A 21,734-nucleotide genomic window follows, 5' to 3' on the forward strand; every position below is an offset into this window, starting at 1 on the left:
ATCCTCAAGGATGCAGGAGCCTAGCACATCACTGTAAAAGGCAAGGCTGGAGCACTTGCAACCATCTTCAGCCAGAAGTGCTAAGTGCATGATCCACCTCGGCCTCCTCCTGAGGTCGCCAACATCAGAGGTGCCAGTCTTCAGCCAATTCAATTCACTCCATGTGAAATCCAAAAATGGCTGAAGGCACTGGATACTCCAAAGGCTACAGGTCCTGAAAACAATCTGGCACTGAAAACCTGTGTTCCAGAACTAGCTGCTCCAGTACAGCTACAATACTGGCATCTACCCAACAATTGTGGAAAATTGCCCAGGTATGTCCTGTTCACAAAAAGCAGGACAAATCCAATCAGGGCAATTACTACCCCATTAGTCTACTCTCTAATATCAACAAAGCCATGGAAGGTATTGTCAACAGTGCTACCAAGTGGCACTTACTCAGCAACAACCTGCTCACCAATGCTGAATTCGGTTTCTGCCAGGGACACTCAGCTCCTGACATCATTAGAGCCTTGGTCCAAACATAGAGAAGAGAGTTGAAATTCTAGAGGTGAGGTGAGATGAGAGTGACTGGCCTTGACGTCAAGGCAGCGTTTAATGAGTGCAGCATCAAGGAGCTCTATCAAAATTGAAATCAATTGGAATCAGAGAAATCTCTCCACAAGTTGGCATCATAACCAGGACAAAGGAAGATAGCTGCGATTGTTGGAGGCCTATGATCTCAGCCCCAGGACTTCGCTACAGGGGTTCCTCAGGGTAGTGTCCTAGGCCCAACCATCTCCAGTTGCTTCACCAATCACCTTCCCTCCATCATAAGGTCACAAATAGGATCATGTACTGATGATGGTACAATGTGCAGCACCATTTGAGACTCCTCAGATACTGAATTACTCTCTGCCCACATGCAGCAAGACCTGACCAACATTCAGGCTTGGGCTGATAAGTGGCAAATAACATTCATGCCACATAAGTGCCAGGCAATGACTATCCTCAGCAAGAGAAATTCTGAACATCGTTTAACGACTTTAACATTGCTGAATCCTCCACTATCAACATCCTGGAGGTCACCATTCAGTAGAAATGCTAGACCAGGAATGGAAATACTACTGCTGCAAGGGCAGGTCAGAGGCTGGGAATTCTGAGGCGAGGAACTCACCTTCTGACTTCCCAGAGCCTGACCATCAACTACAAGGCACAAGTCAGGAGTGTGATGTATGAGTGTAACACTCAAGAAGCTTGACACCATCTAGGACAAAGCACCCCATTTGATCAGCAGGCAATCCACCAATTTAAACATTCATTCCCTCCACCAGAGCACAGTGGCAGAAGTGTGCACCATCTGCAAGATGCACTACTGCAACAAACTAAGGATCCTTCAACAGCACATTCCAAACCTGTGATCACTACCATCTAGAAGGACCTGGGCAGCAGACATGGGAACACCAACACCTGAAAATGCCCTTCGAAGTCACTCGTCATCCTGACTTGGAACAATACTGCTGACTCTTCACTGTTGCTGGGTCAAAATCCTGGAACTTCCTTCCTAACAACGCTGTGGGTGTACCTAAAGTCCATGGACGTCAGGAGTTCAAGAAGAAACTCACCATCTTCTCAAGGGCAATTAGAGATAGGCAACAAATGGGCAACATCGTCTTTGCCAGCGATGCTCAAATCCCACGAACAAACAAAAAAAATTGCTAGGCAGAGCTTTCTGAATCTGTGGGCAAGTACAGTCACGATGCTGAAAGTACAAAATAACATTGAAACAGGTAGATTTTAATTCACCCACAACCCCACAGGAAAGAAAGGGTTCAGTGAGGAGTTATAATCTTGAAAATCAAAATCCTGCCTGCAACTTCCAACATTCCCAGCCACCATAATATTAACAAGAGAGATTTAGGGAATCAACAAGGCTCCCACTAAAACAGCCTGGGGCAACAAAAGCTGTTGAAGTCATGGCCTGATGACATCATTGACACCACAACATAAAATTAATGTCAAGCCAGGGGCTGCCCCATAGCAGAATGGTGTTAGGAAGAACTGACACCTTTGCCATTCATGAGAGGATTACCCACCCATCCTTATCGAGATGGAACTCCCCCATCTTTCATCACGAGAGAAATCATCCCGCAAGCAGCCCCTGCTTCCCCGATGATTGGCAACACACAATTGCCCTGGAGCTGCTCTTTCATCTAACACTGACAGCTGGGGCCACTCTCATGGGTCCCTAGGTGTGGCCCCTCCGGATGCTGCCAAATTCTCATTGTTGCTTCCTGGCCAGGTAATAGCTCTGGACAAGTGGGAAACCAAGTCCTTTCAATTAACTGGGGCCTTACAGTGGGCTTTATGGACATCACCTGCTATCAGGCTAGTGTGCACCATTCCCACCCCAGCACCTTCCCCAACCACTCACAACGATAAAGAACAATGAGCTGGTAATCCAGAGGCCTGGACTAATGATCAGGAGGCATGAGTTGGCTGCATTAGAGGTAACACTCAGCTTGGGACATAAAATGTCTGCCAGTAGTTGAGAGGGAAGGATAATGAAAGAAAGATGGGATAGGAGAAAGGGAGGGAGGCATGTACAAGGCAGGGTTCCCTGCATCATATGCTTGAGCTGATATTACGAGGGACAATTAAAAAGTTGGTCAAAGGAGTAGATTTTAAGGAGGGCGTTCAAGGATGAGAGAGAAATGGAGAGGATTAGGAATGGAATTCAGAGCTTTGGACACAGATTATCAATTATCACTTTTTTTAAACAAACATGATCAAGCATCAGTCACTACCTTCAATTCCTCTTTATTTTTTTCAATCTCCTTTCTAAGAGAAACTGTACTTTGCTGAGCTTCTGCTTTTTCCAAAAGTATTGAATCCAGCCTTGTTGTCAGTTCCTGGTCAAAAAAACCGAATAGTATAAATTACAACAATAAAAAAAGTTATAAAAATGTTATAAGTTCTGATTTATTATTTTATTCAGCTAGACAGAAGTAATTTCCTAATCCCTGTATAAATAAAGATCACGTATAGTTCCATAACACAAAGTCTTCAAAATATAAATGGACATATAACCCTAAGATTAATTGTATTTCAATTAGTCAGTTGCTCTTAAATGGAATATGCACTTACATGTATTTGAGCAGCACACAAAAATGTTAACATTACCCAACTATGATATTGTTTACTCAGACTTAGTGTAATTAAAGCCCTTTTATAACTTTACAAAGCAGCTAACACCATGATACAGAGAATAGACAATTTTTCCCTCACAATGTGATTAATTATTTCTCTCATATCATCCGCATTTAAGCTCTTACTGCCCTTCAGCCAATATAGTATTCAAAGGACATCTATGCCTATTTATGGTCCTCTGGGCACAAGAAAGCACAGCATAATGAGCAAAAGCTTGAATAAGTCTTGATGCCATTTTGAAAACTCAAAGAATGAAACTCCCTTGATGGCTATGTGAGAAAATGCATGTTGTGATGTGGCACTAAGTCATACAGACTAGAAGGACCAGAGTATATTATACTGTATTCTGTGCTACAATAGTATATAAGTCAGCCACAGTTCCCATTCCCGATCACCATATAATGGCCCCTGTTCTGTAAGCGGACACTTGGCAAGAACAGGCTTTAAGTTCTTCACAGTTGAATAACCTCCGATGACATTCGCTATCTAAGCCCAAAAAATAAGAATGGCTAACCAGATGAAGTACTCGAGGGCCACCTACACCAGAGAACCATATCTTGGCAAGGGTGCCCGAAGGAAAGAAGAGGAAACAAGGAAAGAAAATAGCCACAAAACACCGATGTTGGAAAAATAATGCTGATAAAATGCAAGAAGTCAGGAAAAGGAAGGATCACTTCCACTAAGAAGTGGCCAGGACAAGAGATTTAGGACAGCCCATCATCTTACAACTAATCATTAACATCAACTTACTGCAAGCAAAACAATTTTACATAAAAAGTCATAAAGACAACAAAAATGGCAGCATCGGCGGAGAAGGAAAGAGTTGACGTTTCGAGTCGTCATGAACCTTCCACAGAACTGAGCGAATATATGGAGGAGTGAAATATAAGCTGGTTTAAGGTGGGGTGGGGCGGGGGGAGAGACACAGAATTTGGGGGTTGGTGTGGTTGTAGGGATAGGAGCAGATAATCAAAAGATGTCACGGACAAAAGAACACAGAGGTGTTGAAGGTAGTGATATTATCTAAACAAATGTGCTAATTAAGAATGGATGGTAGGGCACTCAATGTATAGCTCTAGTGGGGGTTGGGTGGAAAGACTAGCGGGGCATAAAAGATTTTAAAATAATGGAAATAGGTGGGAAAAAAAATCTATATAAATTATTGGAAAAAACAAAAGGAAGGGGGAAGAAACAGAAAGAGGGTGGGGATGGAGGAGGAAGTTCAAGATCTAAAGTTGTTGAATTCAATATTCAGTCCAGAAGGCTGTAAAGTGCTGAGTCGGAAGATGAGGTGCTGTTCCTCCAGTTTGCGTTGGGCTTCACTGGAACAATGCAGCAAGCCAAGGACAGACATGTGGGCAAGAGAGCAGGGTGGAGTGTTAAAATGGCAAGCGACAGGGAGGTTTGGGCATTCTTGCGGACAGACCGCAGGTGTTCTGCAAAGCTGTCACCCAGTTTACGTTTATAGAGGAGACCTCATTTGGAGCAACGAATATAATAGACTAAGTTGGGGGAAACGCAAGTGAAATGCTGCTTCACTTGAAAGAAGTGTTTGGGTCCTTGGACGGCGATGAGAGAGCGAGTGAAGGGGCAGGTGTTGCATCTTTTGCGTGGGCATGGGGAGGTGCCATAGGTGAGGGTTGAGGAGTAGGGGGTGATGGATGAGTGGACCAGGGTGTCCCGGAGGGAACGATCCCTACGGAATGCCGATAGGAGGGGGGGTGAAGGGAAGATGTGTTTGGTGGTGGCATCATGCTGGAGTTGGCGGAAATGGCGGAGGATGATCCTTTGAATGCGGAGGCTGGTGGGATGATAAATGAGGACAAGGGGGACCCTATCATGTTTCTGGGAGGGAGGAGAAGGCATGAGGGTGGATGCACAGGACTTGGGCCAGACACGGTTGAGGGCCCTGTCAACGATCGTGGGTGGAAAACCTCGGTTAAGGAAGGAGGAGGACATGTCAGAGGAACTGTTTTTGAAGGTAGCATCATCGGAACAGATGCGACGGAGGCAAAGGAACTGAGAGAATGGGATGGAGTCCTTACAGGAAGTGGGGTGTGAGGAGCTGTAGTCGAGATAGCTGTGGGAGTCAGTAGGCTTGTAACGGATATTGGTGGACAGTCTATCACCAGAGATTGAGACAGAGAGGTCAAGGAAGGGAAGGGAAGTGTCAGAGATGGACCATGTGAAAGTGATGGAGGAGTGGAGATTGGAAGCAAAATTAATAAATTTTTCCAAGTCCCGACAAGAGCATGAAGCAGCACCAAAGTAATCATCGATGTACCGGAGAAAGAGCTGTGGAAGGGAGCCGAAGTAGAACTGGAACAAGGAATGTTCCACATACCCCATAAAGAGACAGGGATACCTGGGGCCCATGCGGGTACCCATAGCCACACCTTTTATTTGGAGGAAGTGAGAGGAGTTAAAGGAGAAATTGTTCAGTGTGAGAACAAGTTCAGCCAGACAGAGGAGAGTAGTGGTGGATGGGGATTGTTCGGGCCTCTGTTCAAGGAAGAAGCTAAGGGCCCTCAGACCATCCTGGTGGGGGATGGAGGTGTAGAGGGATTGGACGTCCATGGTGAAGAGGAAGTGGTTGGAGCCAGGGAACTGGAAATTGTTGATGTGACATAAGGTGTCAGAGGAATCACGGATGTACGTGGGAAGGGACTGGACAAGGGGAGAGAGAATTGAGTCAAGATAACGAGAAATGAGTGAACAATCCCCATCCACCACTTACTCTCACTTGCATTTCCTCCAACTTAGTTTATTGCATTCGTTGCTCCCAATGCGGTCTCCTCTACATTGGAGAGACCAAATGTAAACTGGGCGACCACTTTGCAGAACACCTGCGGACTGTCTGCAAGAATGACCCAAACCTCCCTGTCGCTTGCCATCATGCCCACATGTCTGTCCTTGGCTTGCTGCATTGTTCCAGTGAAGCACAACGCAAACTGGAGGAACAGCACCTCATCTTCCAACTAGGCACTTTACAGCCTTCTGGACTGAATATTGAATTCAACAACTTTAGATCTTGAACTTCCTCCTCCATCCCCACCCCCTTTCTGTTTCTTCCCCTTCCTTTTGTTTTTTCCAATAGTTATATAGATTTTTTTCCCCACCTATTTCCATTATTTTTCAATCTTTCATGCCCCGCTAGTCTTTCCACCCAACCCCCACTAGAGCTGTACCTTGAGTGCCCTACCATCCATTCTTAATTAGCACATTTGTTTAGATAATATCACTACCTTCAACACCTCTGTGTTCTTTTGTCTGTGACATCTTTTGATTATCTGCTCCTATCACTGCTTGCTCGTCTCTACAACCACACCACATCCTCCCCGCAACTTCTCTCCCACGCCCCCAACCTTAAACCAGCTAATATTTCACCCTTCTCCTTATATTCGCTCAGTTCTGTGGAAGGGTCATGAGGACTCGAAACGTCAACTCCTTTCTTCTCCGCCGATGCTGCCTGACCTGCTGAGTTTTTCCAGGTAATTCTGTTTTTGTTTTGGATTTCCAGCATCCGCAGTTTTTTGTTTTTAAGACAAAAAAAATGTTGCTTTTTGATGGATCTGTGTAACAACCAACCATTTCTTCTACAAATGATTACCACTCACACTAATTAAAATGATATAGCTCTGCTTGTGCTATGGAGCCCTAAAAATCATTTCCACAATTTAAACAAGTATACTCAGTCCTGCTTGTATATCAGTTTTAATCAAGCAAGTGAAAAGTGCATGCAAGCAGGATTGGCTGTAAAAGCATTCAGAAAGTTACAATCATTGAAATCTGCTTCATGAGTAATTACCTGGATGACTGCATCATTAGCTTCAAAAGTTGGTTTTGTTTTGAGTTGTTCAATTTCATTTTCCAGTGCTGAAATGATATTATATGTATTGTAAAACCTTTAAAAAATAAACTGTTCGATTAGATCTAAATCTGCCAAAGCAAAAATTAAACAATAAATGAATATTTATAGGATAAACAGTAATGAAATACAGTATACACAATTTATGAAATAACCAAATATAATTTGAGTTTAAATTAGGGAAGTGCTACAAAATGCCAGGAAACAATAGTCACGCCCGTTTTAATTGGTACAGTTTTTAGGTCTATAATTCAGTCAGATACACTGAAAGGTTTATTGCTGCCAGAGTACAATACATTAAGACACAGTAACTAGCATTTATATTGTGCTTTCGATGTAGTAGTGCCCAAAATATTTCAGAGCAGTTATCAGAACAAAACCCACACTAATACAAAGAATAAGGTATTAAGAGGTGTGACCAAACCAAAAGTTTATTAAACACATGGATTCTAAGCAGAGCCTTAGAAAGGAAGATAAAAACAAAAAAACTACGGATGCTGGAAATCCAAAACAAAAACAGAATTACCTGGAAAAACTCAGCAGGTCTGGCAGCATCGGCGGAGAAGAAAAGAGTTGACGTTTCGAGTCCTCATGACCCTTCGACAGAACTTGAGTTCGAGTCCAAGAAAGAGTTGAAATATAAGCTGGTTTAAGGTGTGTGGGGGGGGCGGAGAGAGAGAGAGAGAAGTGGAGGGGGTTGGTGTGGTTGTAGGGACAAACAAGCAGTGATAGAAGCAGATCATCAAAAGATGTCACCAACAATAGAACAAAAGGACACATAGGTATTAAAGTTGGTGATATTATCTAAACAAATATGTTAATTAAGAATGGATGGTAGGGCACTCAAGGTATAGCTCTAGTGGGGTGGGGAGAGCATAAAAGATTTTAAAATATTTAGAAATAATGGAAATAGGTGGGAAAAGAAAAATCTATATAATTTATTGGAAAAAAACAAAAGGAAGGGGGAAACAGAAAGGGGGTGGGGATGGGGGAGGGAGCTCAAGACCTAAAGTTGTTGAATTCAATATTCAGTCCGGAAGGCTGTAAAGTGCCTAGTCGGAAGATGAGGTGTTGTTCCTCCAGTTTGCGTTGGGCTTCACTGGAACAATGCAGCAAGCCAAGGACAGACATGTGGGCAAGAGAGCAGGGTGGAGTGTTAAAATGGCAAGCGACAGGGAGGTTTGGGTCATTCTTGCGGACAGACCGCAGGTGTTCTGCAAAGCGGTCGCCCAGTTTACGTTTGGTCTCTCCAATGTAGAGGAGACCACATTGGGAGCAGTGAATGCAGTAGACTAAGTTGGGGGAAATGCAAATGAAATGCTGCTTCACTTGAAAGGAGTGTTTGGGCCCTTGGACGGTGAGGAGAGAGGAAGTGAAGGGGCAGGTGTTGCATCTTTTGCGTGGGCATGGGGTGGTGCCATAGGAGGGGGTTGAGGAGTAGGGGGTGATGGAGGAGTGGACCAGGGTGTCCCGGAGGGAACGATCCCTACGGAATGCCGATAGGAGGGGGGGTGAAGGGAAGATGTGTTTGATGGTGGCATCATGCTGGAGTTGGCGGAAATGGCGGAGGATGATCCTTTGAATGCGGAGGCTGGTGGGGTGATATGTGAGGACAAGGGGGACCCTATCATGTTTCTGGGAGGGAGGAGAAGGCGTGAGGGCGGATGCACGGGAGATGGGCCAGACACGGTTGAGGGCCCTGTCAACGACCGTGGGTGGAAAACCTCGGTTAAGGAAGAAGGAGGACATGTCAGAGGAACTGTTTTTGAAAGTAGCATCATCGGAACAGATGCGACGGAGGCGAACGAACTGAAAGAATGGGATGGAGTCCTTACAGGAAGTGGGGTGTGAGAAGCTGTAGTCGAGATAGCTGTGGGAGTCGGTGGGTTTGTAATGGATATTGGTGGACAGTCTATCACCAGAGATTGAGACAGAGAGGTCAAGGAAGGGAAGGGAAGTGTCAGAGATGGACCACGTGAAAATGATGGAGGGGTGGAGATTAGAAGCAAAATTAATAAATTTTTCCAAGTCCCGACGAGAGCATGAAGCAGCACCAAAGTAATCATCGATGTACCGGAGAAAGAGTTGTGGAAGGGGGCCGGAGTAGGACTGGAACAAGAAATGTTCCACATACCCCATAAAGAGACAGGCATAGCTGGGGCCCATGCGGGTACCCATAGCCACACCTTTTATTTGGAGGAAGTGAGAGGAGTTAAAGGAGAAATTGTTCAGCGTGAGAACAAGTTCAGCCAGATGGAGGAGAGTAGTGGTGGATGGGGATTGTTCAGGCCTCTGTTCGAGGAAGAAGCTAAGGGCCCTCAGACCATCCTGGTGGGGGATGGAGGTGTAGAGGGATTGGACGTCCATGGTGAAGAGGAAGCGGTTGGGGCCAGGGAACTGGAAATTGTTGATGAGACATAAGGTGTCAGAGGAATTACGGATGTAGGTAGGAAGGGGCTGGACAAAGGCAGAGAGAAGGGAGTCAGGATAACGAGAAATGAGTTCTGTGGGGCAGGAGCAAGCTGAGACGATCGGTCTACTGGGGCAGTTCTGTTTGTGGATTTTGGGTAGGAGATAGAAGCGGGCCGTTCGAGGTTGGGCGACTATCAGGTTGGAAGCTGTGGGAGGAAGATCCCCAGAGGAGATGAGGTCAATGACAGTCCTGGAAACAATGGCTTGATGTTCAGTGGTGGGGTCATGGTCCAGGGAGAGGTAGGAGGAAGTGTCTGCGAGTTGACGCTCAGCCTCCGCGAGGTAGAGGTCAGTGCGCCAGACAACAACAGCGCCACCCTTGTCAGCTGGTTTGATGACAATGTCAGGGTTGGACCTGAGAGAATGGAGTGCAGTAAGTTCAGAGAGAGACAGGTTAGAATGGGTGAGAGGAGCAGAGAAATTGAGACAACTAATGTCGTGCTGACAGTTCTCAATGAAAAGATCAAGAGAAGGTAAGAATCCAGAGGGAGGGGTCCAGGTGGAGGGAGAATATTGGAGGTGGGTGAAAGGTTCCGTTGAATGGGGAGAGGACTCCTGCCCAAAGAAGTGAGCCCGGAGACGAAGACGGCGGAAGAAGAGTTCAGCATCATGCCGAGCCCGAAATTCATTTAGGTGAGGGCGTAAGGGTATGAAACGAAGTCTTTTGCTGAGCACTGAACGTTCAGCATCGGAGAAGGAAAAGTCAGGGGGTATAGTGAATACACGGCTGGGGCTGGGATTGGAAGTTGGGGTGGGGACGGAGGGACAGGCAGGGGTGGGAACTTACTGCACTCCATTCTCTCAGGTCCAACCCTGACATTGTCATCAAACCCGCTGACAAGGGTGGTGCTGTTGTTCTCTGGTGCACTGACCTCTACCTCGCGGAGGCTGAGCGTCAACTCGCAGACACTTCCTCCTACCTCTCCCTGGACCATGACCCCACCACTGAAAATCAAGCCATTGTTTCCAGGACTGTCACTGACCTCATCTCCTCTGGGGATCTTCCTCCCACAGCTTCCAACCTGATAGTCGCCCAACCTCGGACGGCCCGCTTCTATCTCCTACCCAAAATCCACAAACAGAACTGCCCCGGTAGACCGATTGTCTCAGCTTGCTCCTGCCCCACAGAACTCATTTCTCATTATCTTGACTCCCTTCTCTCTCCCCTTGTCCAGTCCCTTCCCACCTACATCCGTGATTCCTCTGACACCTTACGTCACATCAACAATTTCCAGTTCCCTGGCCCCAACCGCTTCCTCTTCACCATGGACGTCCAATCCCTCTACACCTCCATCCCCCACCAGGATGGTCTGAGGGCCCTTAGCTTCTTCCTCGAACAGAGGCCCGAACAATCCCCATCCACCGCTACTCTCCTCCGTCTGGCTGAACTTGTTCTCACGCTGAACAATTTCTCCTTCAACTCCTCTCACTTCCTCCAGATAAAAGGTGTGGCTATGGGTACCCGCATGGGCCCCAGCTATGCCTGTCTCTTTATGGGGTATGTGGAACATTCCTTGTTCCAGTCCTACTCTGGCCCTCTTCCACAACTCTTTCTCCGGTACATCGATGATTACTCAGGTGCTGCTTCATGCTCTCGTCGGGACTTGGAAAAATTTATTAATTTTGCTTCCAATCTCCAACCCTCCATCATTTTCACGTGGACAATCTCTGACATTTCCCTTCCCTTCCTTGACCTCTCTGTCTCAATCTCTGGTGATAGACTGTCCACCAATATCCACTACAAACCCACCGACTCCCACAGCTACCTCAACTACAACTCCTCACACCCCGCTTCCTGTAAGGACTCCATCCCATTCTTTCAGTTCGTTCGCCTCCGTCGCATCTGTTCCGATGATGCTACTTTCAAAAACAGTTCCTCTGACATGTCCTCCTTCGTCCTTAACCGAGGTTTTCCACCCACGGTGGATTGACAGGGCCCTCAACCGTGTCTGGCCCATCTCCCGCGCATCCGCCCTCACGCCTTCTCCTCCCTCCCAGAAACATGATAGGGTCCCCCTTGTCCTCACATATCACCCCACCAGCCTCCGCATTCAAAGGATCATCCTCCGCCATTTCCGCCAACTCCAGCATGATGCCACCATCAAACACATCTTCCCTTCACCCCCCCTCCTATCGGCATTCCGTAGGGATCGTTCCCTCCGGGACACCCTGGTCCACTCCTCCATCACCCCCTACTCCTCAACCCCCTCCTATGGCACCACCCCATGCCCACGCAAAAGATGCAACACCTGCCCCTTCACTTCCTCTCTCCTCACCGTCCAAGGGCCCAAACACTCCTTTCAAGTGAAGCAGCATTTCACTTGCATTTCCCCCAACTTAGTCTACTGCATTCACTGCTCCCAATGTGGTCTCCTCTACATTGGAGAGACCAAACGTAAACTGGGCGACCGCTTTGCAGAACACCTGCGGTCTGTCCGCAAGAATGACCCAAACCTCCCTGTCGCTTGCCATTTTAACACTCCACCCTGCTCTCTTGCCCACATGTCTGTCCTTGGCTTGCTGCATTGTTCCAGTGAAGCCCAACGCAAACTGGAGGAACAACACCTCATCTTCCGACTAGGCACTTTACAGCCTTCCGGACTGAATATTGAATTCAACAACTTTAGGTCTTGAGCTCCCTCCCCCATCCCCACCCCCTTTCTGTTTCCCCCTTCCTTTTGTTTTTTTCCAATAAATTATATAGATTTTTCTTTTCCCACCTATTTCCATTATTTCTAAATATTTTAAAATCTTTTATGCTCTCCCCACCCCACTAGAGCTATACCTTGAGTGCCCTACCATCCATTCTTAATTAGCACATTTGTTTAGATAATATCACCAACTTCAACACCTCTGTGTTCTTTTGTTCTATTGTTGGTGACATCTTTTGATGATCTGCTTCTATCACTGCTTGTTTGTCCCTACAACCACACCAACCCCCTCCACTTCTCTCTCTCTCTCTCCGCCCCCCCCACACACCTTAAACCAGCTTATATTTCAACTCTTTCTTGGACTCGAACTCAAGTTCTGTCGAAGGGTCATGAGGACTCGAAACATCAACTCTTTTCTTCTCCGCCGATGCTGCCAGACCTGCTGAGTTTTTCCAGGTAATTCTGTTTTTGTCTTAGAAAGGAAGAGATTGATTCATTAATTGTTCCTCTGAAGTACCTTGGGAGTTTTAAAAATGTTAAAGGTGTTCTATAAATGCAAATCATTGCTGCAGCTCAGTTTCCAAAAGTGATGTCCACACACAAACTCTAGGTACAGATAGCTAAAATTAACTTCCTATATTAACAGTAGTTCTACAGAACAATGTTTGGAATTAGGTAGCCAGTTTTAGTAAAGGAAGTGCAAGAAGCCAGTGCATGGATGCCACTCTCTGCAAACTAAACTTCACAAAGGGTCAAGTTTTCAAGAGAGGAGTACCGATTCTCAAAGCAATGTTGTCATTTTGTATTTAGTAGGCTGATCAGAATATATGATCCTAATCATGTAAAACCTTAGCACATTATACAGGCAACTTGTACTATAGAGGTCAGTGAATTTATTACTGCATCCACAATGCCAGGTGTTGTAGAGTTTGAATGGCATGAGGTGGGACCATCAAATCTAAGTAAATAGTTCCTTACTAAGAATTAAACTATTCAGTGAAGAGGAATAAAAGTACAAAACAACTATTGTAATTCTGAACTTCTTCATGAGATCAGGTGTTGTAGACCTTCCTATTTAGTGTGCTGGATCAGCATTCAGTATATTAGTGAGTAGAAAAAACAAGGCACATTTTAATTATTTAAAAAAGGGTGCTAATAGTGAATTTTCTGTTCAAAGATCTGTTTTAACTATATACATTACCAGTGCATTTCGACTTTGCCTTCTGTAAAAGCATAACCTGTTTCTTTGCGAATTTAATGAGGTCTTCCTTTGGTAGAGTGTCCAGCTGTAAATACAGTAAAACAGTTAGTACGGACTCAACATATTGCAATATTAATTCACAAAGAATTAATAGTTAGATGCTTTTTAAAAACAAGTTCTGAAAAACTGTGCAGTTTGTTACAAATGCAAGGTTTTTATAAGATGGTAATGTTTTGGACCATCTCCTTAAATTCATGGTAAAAGGATGGAATGAAAAGGTCATGTAACCTGCTGCTAGTTTTGCCCGGTGATAAGCTGGTGTGACCTGGTTACCAGGGTACAGGTGGCCCAGGTTAAACTTCATTGAAATCTATGTGCCAGGTTTAACACCTGAAAACAAAGGACAGAGCATGGATAAACTTGCACACTCTGAGGCAGCTGTTTATGCTTAGTGCAGACTCCCAGGCAGTCTGAAAAAAATCCTGAACGCAGAAAGGGAGACAGCAGCCATTGCAAGCAGCAGTTCTTCGCAAATTATCAGGCAGAATGCTAGTGAAAGCATGTCCTCCAGGTGAAGAGAAGGAACTTGCAGAAATTTAAGGCACTGGAAGATGTGTCCTGGCAAGGTTGAGAGAAGGAAACACAGAAGCGAATGTTGTTGCCGGAAGACAGTTTGGGAATTTTCGGAAATCTGAGGAACAGGGCCTTTGATGCTTACTGGACATTACAACTCCGCAACTGGAGGAAGTGAACTCATTGGAAACTGTGAGTGACTTTGGACTGTTTCCTGCAAAGACTACAATTCTGCCGAGTGTGCTTTACCTTATTTTTAGATGCGGCATGGGGTTATTTGTTGTGTTAAGAGTCATCTGTTCTGCAGTTGTGAGTGTTAGCTGCCTAATAAGTAAGGTTTAGAAGATGTTGATTTTAATTTTTTTGTTACAGTAAATGTTTTAAAACTTGAAATATTGACATGTGATTCCTTGAAGTTGGTCACTGGGAATTCAAATCTTTTAAAAGTTATCAGTCTCTACGGGGATCATAAGTTAATCTTTAAGCAAAAATTTTTTTTCTTTCAAACCTTTGATTTCCCTGATCCAGGGGTTGCTGGTGAAAGCATACCATCCCGACTACTCTCCTGTTAAACAGAAACAGAAGCTTTACAACTGAGAAATTGGTTGCAGTGTTCTCACATCGCGCCAATAACAACTATATCAATATAATATAAAAGCAAAAAACATTATCAACTAACAAACAACTATATCAATCTTGCAATCAACACCTCATTTTTGCCTCTAACGGATAATTGAGAAATCCTAAAACTACAGTTCAAATTTAATATAAAAATCAAATTATATTTTGAGATCTTAGTTTATGCAACATCATTGCATGTTTGTCTCTAACACAGTTACTGCACCTCAAGTAATTCACAGTATGTGAAAAGCTTTGAGATGTGATAAGAAAGATTTGCACTTGTGTTATGAAATAAAACTGTTCCGTATTAAATTATCCAATTAACAAAGTATTCATTACAATAACATCCACTATATTTTTCCCCCATATAGTAGCTCCTGAGCTCATGAAGCCTTAAGCTAGAGATTCCACACATTCATTTGCAAGGCATTTATTACCTCCGACTTCAAGTTTTTCCTGGCTCGCAGTTAGTTGAGTATTCCTTTTACAGGTTTAAAACTGTTCTCTCACCCCGGAGTCTCTCTCACCTCCACTGCTCCAGTTTCAGGCTTATGCACCATCACTCACCTTCCCACTGCTTGCTGCTCCTCCAATCACAGACATCCCCCCCACCCCCAACACACACACACACACACACTTGCTGCTGATAGGCTCAGAGCAGGTGAAATATTATAACTAACCAGGTAAAGCTCAGAAACAAGGTGTTTATTTTTTTTAAAAGCTTACTAGTAAGGTGTGTATTATAAAGGGGTTTTACTGTTAGAAGAGTTAAAGTTAAAAAAAACCTAGTGACAATGAGAATTTGCATTCAAAGAGGAAAATACGTAAAAGGAAGAGAAGGCTGTTTGTAAAAGGAGGAGGGATTCTAAGATCTAAAGCCTCCAGCCTGTAAGCCTCAAGTCTGTCTGCAAGGACCCAGATCTGAAAGAAACTCATTTTGAATGCTATTGTCCAGGGTGAGCTTTGCCATGGGTCTGTTTAAATCGGTGTGTTTTACTGTTGCCTTACCAGGAGTCTAACTGAGAGTCAGATTAATTAGGAGATTTTTGTAATTATTATAGTAGTAATTTTATAGACATATGTATGTGCATACAATCTTTCTTGTATTAATAAATGTTTTAGTTTTATAAAAGCCTCTCGAGATTTGGTGGTCTTATTACTGCCACTCCAGGATTTGAACACAATCCGGACTGAGAGTACAACTAAAGGAATGCTGCATTGTAAGAGGTGCCACCTTTCAGATGAGATATTAAGGTGAGGCCCCACCTACCTTTCCAGGTGATGTACAAATTCCTATTATATGGTTTGAAGAGGGGCAAAAGGAAAAAGCTGCTCCAACCAGATCCTTGCACTCACTATCAAAAGTGAGGCGGGGTTCCAGAAGCAGCTGAGACTGGAGCTGGGCATGGGCATACAGCACCAATGCAAAGGCCTGGTACTGAAGTTTTCATCTATCATTCATTGCTGTAAAACCTTTAACACTTATCAACACTCTAACAAGGAACCATAAGTTCTGCATTGTCTTGGTGGCAAGACCAGCTGAACACAAACATTCAATAATAGTCTGCCACAGGGGTCGGTTCTTGCAATGACCCTTTTCAATAGGTTTGTGATGTACATGCCCTGCACCAAATCCTGGAAGTTCATCAATGCCAATGACATAACACTGGTGATGCAGGGATTGACACCAGAGGAAGCAGGTAGGACATTATTAAAATGCCACTTCCAGAGGTGACACCTTCAGAAGACAGTTGTGTCAACATCCCATCTGAACAATGCCACCAGGAAAGAACTCGGTGTTTCCTTCTGTGGAAGGCAACTTACTCATGACCACCATATAAAATACCTGGGTGTCACCTCAGGCAAACTAACTTATTGGTCTCATCTCATCAGTACTGGCCAAAAAAGTAAAAACCAGTGTGAACCTGGCCTGGAAATATGCTGGAACATCATGGGGGAATAGAGTCACAACAGTTTGCACTGCAACAGATGAACTGAGGCAGAAGTGGAGGAGTGAGACAGGAGAAGTTGGGCAATGTTACATTGAAGGGATTGTAAACTAGACATTACTTTATAAGAATTGACCTTCACATGAAAATAGTACTAAGATCTGAAGGGAGTTCTTCCAGCGTCAGAACATTCCTTCCTCAAGCAACACCACACTGGTGGCTATATTTGCCCACATAATAATCTGCACTTCAAAGATAATTAGTTAGATAAAGTGCTGTCCCATGTAAATGCAAGTAAATTCCCTCTTTATTCTATAATGTAAATTATAGATTAGGGGAATTATAGATCACATCACAACAAGCTCTATATCAATAATGCACAATAGTGGGTTCAGTGCTTGATTTACACTGCAGAATCACCCTAGGTCCCCAGAGATATGGAATGCATTGTTTATAAGATTAATAAGGAGGGAAAAATAGAGTGCAAGAGAAAGCTAGCCAGAAATATAAAAATAGATAGTAAGAGTTTCTATAAATATTTTTAAAAATGAGTTAAAGTGAGCGCTGATCCGAAAGAGAGTTAGTCTGGAGAAGTGATAATGGAAAACAAGGAGATGGTAGATGAATTGAACAGGTATTTTTCATTAATCTTCACTATAGAGGATACAAGTAACATCCTTGAGACAGCTATAAATCAGGAAATGGAAGGGAGGGAGGAACTCAGGATAATTAGTCACAAGAAAAGTGGTACCGAGTAAATTGTTGGAGCTACGGGCTGACAAGTGCCCGGGTCCTGATGAACTTCATCCTAGGATCTTAAAAGAAGTGGCCAATGAGATATTTGATGCATTGCTTTTAATTTTCCAAAACTCCCTAGATTCAGGGAAGGTCCCATTAGACTGGAAGATAGCAAACATAGCTCCATTATTCAAAAAGGGAGACAGAAAGCAAGAATTTACAGGCCAGTTGGCTTAACATCTGTCATAGGAAAATGTTAGAAGCTATTATTAGAGCAGCTATAGCCGGGCACTTGCTACCTTCAAGATAATCACGCAGAGTCAACATGGTTTTGTGAAAGGGAGATCATATTTAGCCAACTTATTGGAGTTCTTTAAGGAAGAACATGTACTGTGGATAAAGGGGAATTGGTGGATGTACTGTACTTAGATTTCCAGAAGGCATCTGATAAAGTGGCACATCAAAGGCTATTGCGGAAAATAAAAGCTCATGGTACAGGGAATAACATTGGCATGGATAGAAGACTGGCTTGCTAACAGGAAGCAGAGAGTAGGCTTTTTCAGGGTGACAAGATATAATGAGTGGTGTGCCAAAGGGATCAGTGCTGGGACCTCAACTTTTTACAATTTTTATAAATGACTTGAAGCGATGGATGGGATGGCTGTCAGATTTGTTGATGATACAAAGATAGGTAGGGAAGTAAGTTGTGAAGAGGACATAAGGAGGCTACAAAAAGATATAGATAAAGTGAGTGGGCAAAGATCAGGCAAATGGAGCAAAATGTGGGAAAATGTGAAATTGTCAATTTTGGCAGGGAGAATAAAAGAGAAGCATATTATCTAAACGGAGAGAGATTGCAGAGCTCAGAGATGCAGAGGGACTTGGGTGTCTTAGTGCATAAATCACAAAAGACTAGTATGCAGGTACAGCAAGTATTTAGGAAAGCCAGTAGAATGGTATCATTTATTGCGAGGGAAATTGAATACAAAAGTAGGGAGGTTATGCTTCAATTACACAGTGCACTAATGAGACCACATCTGGAGTACCATGTACAGTATTATTTAAGGAAGGATGTAAATGTGCTGGAAGCCGTTCAGAAAAGGTTTACCAGGCTAGTACCTGAGAAAAGGTCAGACAGGCTAGGCTTGTTGAATGAGGCATCCGAAAGCTGGAGTTTAGAAGAGTAAGAAGCAATTTGATTGAAACATATAAGATCTTAAGGGGTCTTGACAGGATAGGTGTGGAGAGGATGTTTCCTCTTGTGGGAGAATCTAGAACTAGGGGTCACTGTTTAAAAATAAAGGGTATCCCATTTAAAAACGGTGCTGAGGTGAAAATTTTTCTCGGGTTATGAATTTTTGGAACTCCCTTCCTGAAAAGTGGTTTTGAATATTTTTAAGGCAGAAGCGGATAGACTCTTGGTAAGCAAGGGGGCGATGGGTTATCCGGGGTAGACGGGATGCAGATTTGAGGTTACTTGCTCAGCCATGATCTTATTAAATGGTGGTGTAGGCTCGAGGGGCCGAATAGGAACTCTTGCTCCTTGTTCGTATATTTCAGGAGCAAGTTCCACATCATCAACAAAAACTGCTTATATGTAGCCTGTTAGATACAGCGATTTTTACAGTTTAACGCAGTTGAATGACTCAGGAAATGTGAACTGAACAGGAAATAAGACAGTCAGAACTGTAGACGTGTTTAGCCCATAGCTCAGAAAAGGAAATTTCAGCCTCTGGAGTTTGCTACCAAAGACAGACCTACCTTGTGACATCCCAACAGAAACTACCCTGGTACCAAGATAGTGATGCCGTCCCATTTAGTACAATGCTCGACTGCTGATCTCAAATGACTGAATGAGGCATCCAATAGGATTTGCTTTGTAAATATGCTGCTTGGTGCTGGCACAGCGAATAACCACTGCAAATTAAATATTTACTAGTGATTCAATTTACAGCTTGAAATGTACTTTGTTCACCGGCAACTTTGGAAACTAGATTTCATAATAAGGAAGCTCAACTGGGAGGTTTTGCCGCAGATCAACCTTATCGACAAGTGATGCGTTTGGTTTTTCGGCTTCTTCTCACCCAAACCCTTTACTGCGTCGTAATTTAATAAAAACAACTGAATGAATTATCACTGCTCTCACTCATTTCACCCCAGACTCGTGCACCCGCTTCCATTTCACACCGTTCTGACAGAGTCGCTAGGTATGAGCCCAGGCCCAGTGGCACCTCACGCCATCCACTCACCTCCATCGCCTCAATGCGCTGACCTCCCTCTTCTCACCGCAATCAAATCAACTGCGCAAAACAAGCGGGGCGACGGCTCCAACCACTTCCTTCCAATCACCGCCTCAGCCTCGGCCTCCAATCGCCGCCCCCGCCTCCGGTTGCTCCGGTCTCGCGTTCCTGCTGACGTCTCCTACCGGAAGTGAGGGTTACCATACCGACGGGCCTGCTGTCTGGAACCGACCTTTCGCCTTCTTTCTCGTGCGTGAACTCTGATCCGTACAAACAGTGTTTGGAGGCACAAAGCCCCGATTGTATTCTGGTGCTTAGGCCGCCAGGACCAAATGTAAATTCCATGGTGAGGAAAGGCCATCAAGCCCACTCCACCTTCATCCATATATAATTATTGTAGATAAAAGCACAAAACTGCGGATGTTGGAAATCCAAAACTAAAACAAAAATACCTGGAAAAACTCAGCAGATCTGGCAGCATCCGCAGAGAGGAGCACAGTTAACGTTTAGAGTCCGAATGACCCTTCAACAGAACTAAGTAAAAATAGACCCACCCATCCCCTCCCCTTAAACCAGCTTATATTTCACCTCTTTTCTATTTTTACTTAGTTCTGTTGAAGGGTCATTTGGACTCGAAACGTTAACTGTGTTCCTCTCTGCAGATGCTGCCAGATCTGCTGAGTTTTTCTAGGTAATTTTGTTTTGTTTATAATTATTGTAGGTCTTCTTGCGAAGCACGTTGACCATGAATCTCTGTCTGACCCAACACGAAATCGCCTAGAACAAATAATTTCTCACCATTTGATACGTGCCTCAGAACCTTATGCAGAGAGTCATAGAACTGATCTTTGAGACGTTGACATTCAAGGCTCCTGCATAAACGCAGATTATATTCACAGCGTCTGATGACTGATACGGTCAAAGATGAGGCATTTAGAAGTCAGGTGGCTCAATTGACTGATAATTTGTTGCTGTCTGCGAAACTTACACCATACTGATGCTGGTCTGGGCCCTTGACATGACAACTGAACATAAGAAATAGGAGCAGGTGTAGACCATTCCACCCCTCAAGTCTGCCCCGCCATTCAATAAGATCATGGCTGATCTGCCCCAGGCCTCAACTTCTCTTTCATGCCAGCTCCACATTGCCCTCAATTTCCCGATATTTCAAAATTCTATCCATCCCCTCTTTAAATACTTCCAGTGATCTAGCCTCCAGAACTCTCTGGGACAGAGAATTCCAGACATTCACTACCCTCAGAGAAGAAATTCCTTTGCATCTCAGTTTTAAATGAATCTCCCCTTATTCTGTAACTATGTCCCCTAGTTTGAGATTCCCCAACGAGTGGAAACATATTCTCAACATCTACCCTGTCAAGCCCCCTCAGAATCTTGTACATTTCAATAAGATCACCCCTCATTCTTCTAAATTCTAATGAATAAAGGTCTAATCTGTTTAGCCATTCTTGATTAGTCAATCCCCTCATCCCAGGAATCAGCCTAGTGAATCTCTTTTGAACTGCATCCAATGCCAGTATATCCTTTCTTGAATACTGGGACCAAAACTGTACACAGTGCTCCAGGTGCGGCCTCACCAACACCTGTACAGTTGTAACAAGGCTTCCCTGTTTTTAAACTCTAACCCCCTAGCAATACAGGCCAAAATTCCATTTGCTTTCTTAATTACTTGCTGCACCTGCATGCTAACGTTTTGTGTTTCATGCACTAAGAACACCCAGATCCCTCTGTGCTGCACATTTTTGGAGCCTCACTCCATTCAAATAATAGTCTGCCTTTGAATTTTTCCCCCCATTACTTTAAACTCCATCTGCCAAGTTTTTGCCTACTTACTCAACCTATCTATATGTCCTTGCAGATTCCTTACGTCCTCATTATAACATGCGTTCCCATCTATTTTTGTATCGTCAGCAAATTTGGATACATTACACTCAGCCCCCTCCTCCAAGTCATTAATACAGATAGTAAATAATTACGGCCCTAGAACTGATCCTTTTGGCACTTCACTAGTTATGTCTTTCCAGCCTGAAAAAAGACCAATTAATCCCGACTCTCTGTCTTCTATGTATTAACCAATCCTCATTCCATGCTAATGTAGGGGGTGGTGGTGTGTATCAGCTTCACTTCTGACTTCTGAGCGGTCCGAATTGCTTCCACTCGCTGGGTTCTAGACCTTGGACTTATTTGGGGGTTGTGACAAAGTGCAGCAGACAA

At 44.1% G+C, this 21,734-nt stretch overlaps 1 protein-coding gene across 1 annotated transcript in view; it reads right to left on the reverse strand.

Moving 5' to 3' along the window:
- Nucleotides 1-19,676, reverse strand: part of LOC121284040 (GRIP and coiled-coil domain-containing protein 2) — a 78,219-nt gene extending 58,543 nt beyond the window's left edge. Inside the window, exons 1-5 of the mRNA XM_041199003.1 lie at nucleotides 19,512-19,676; nucleotides 14,463-14,519; nucleotides 13,382-13,466; nucleotides 6,998-7,065; nucleotides 2,787-2,891 (exon numbers count right to left, since the gene is read on the reverse strand). Coding sequence (XP_041054937.1) covers nucleotides 2,787-2,891; nucleotides 6,998-7,065; nucleotides 13,382-13,466; nucleotides 14,463-14,519; nucleotides 19,512-19,517 — 321 coding nt within the window. The 5' untranslated portion in view covers nucleotides 19,518-19,676. The remainder of the gene's footprint in view (nucleotides 1-2,786; nucleotides 2,892-6,997; nucleotides 7,066-13,381; nucleotides 13,467-14,462; nucleotides 14,520-19,511) is intronic.
- Nucleotides 19,677-21,734: the final 2,058 nt, after the last annotated feature.

Source organism: Carcharodon carcharias, chromosome 11 (genome assembly GCF_017639515.1).
Source record: "Carcharodon carcharias isolate sCarCar2 chromosome 11, sCarCar2.pri, whole genome shotgun sequence".
Classification (NCBI taxonomy): Eukaryota; Metazoa; Chordata; class Chondrichthyes; order Lamniformes; family Lamnidae; genus Carcharodon; species Carcharodon carcharias.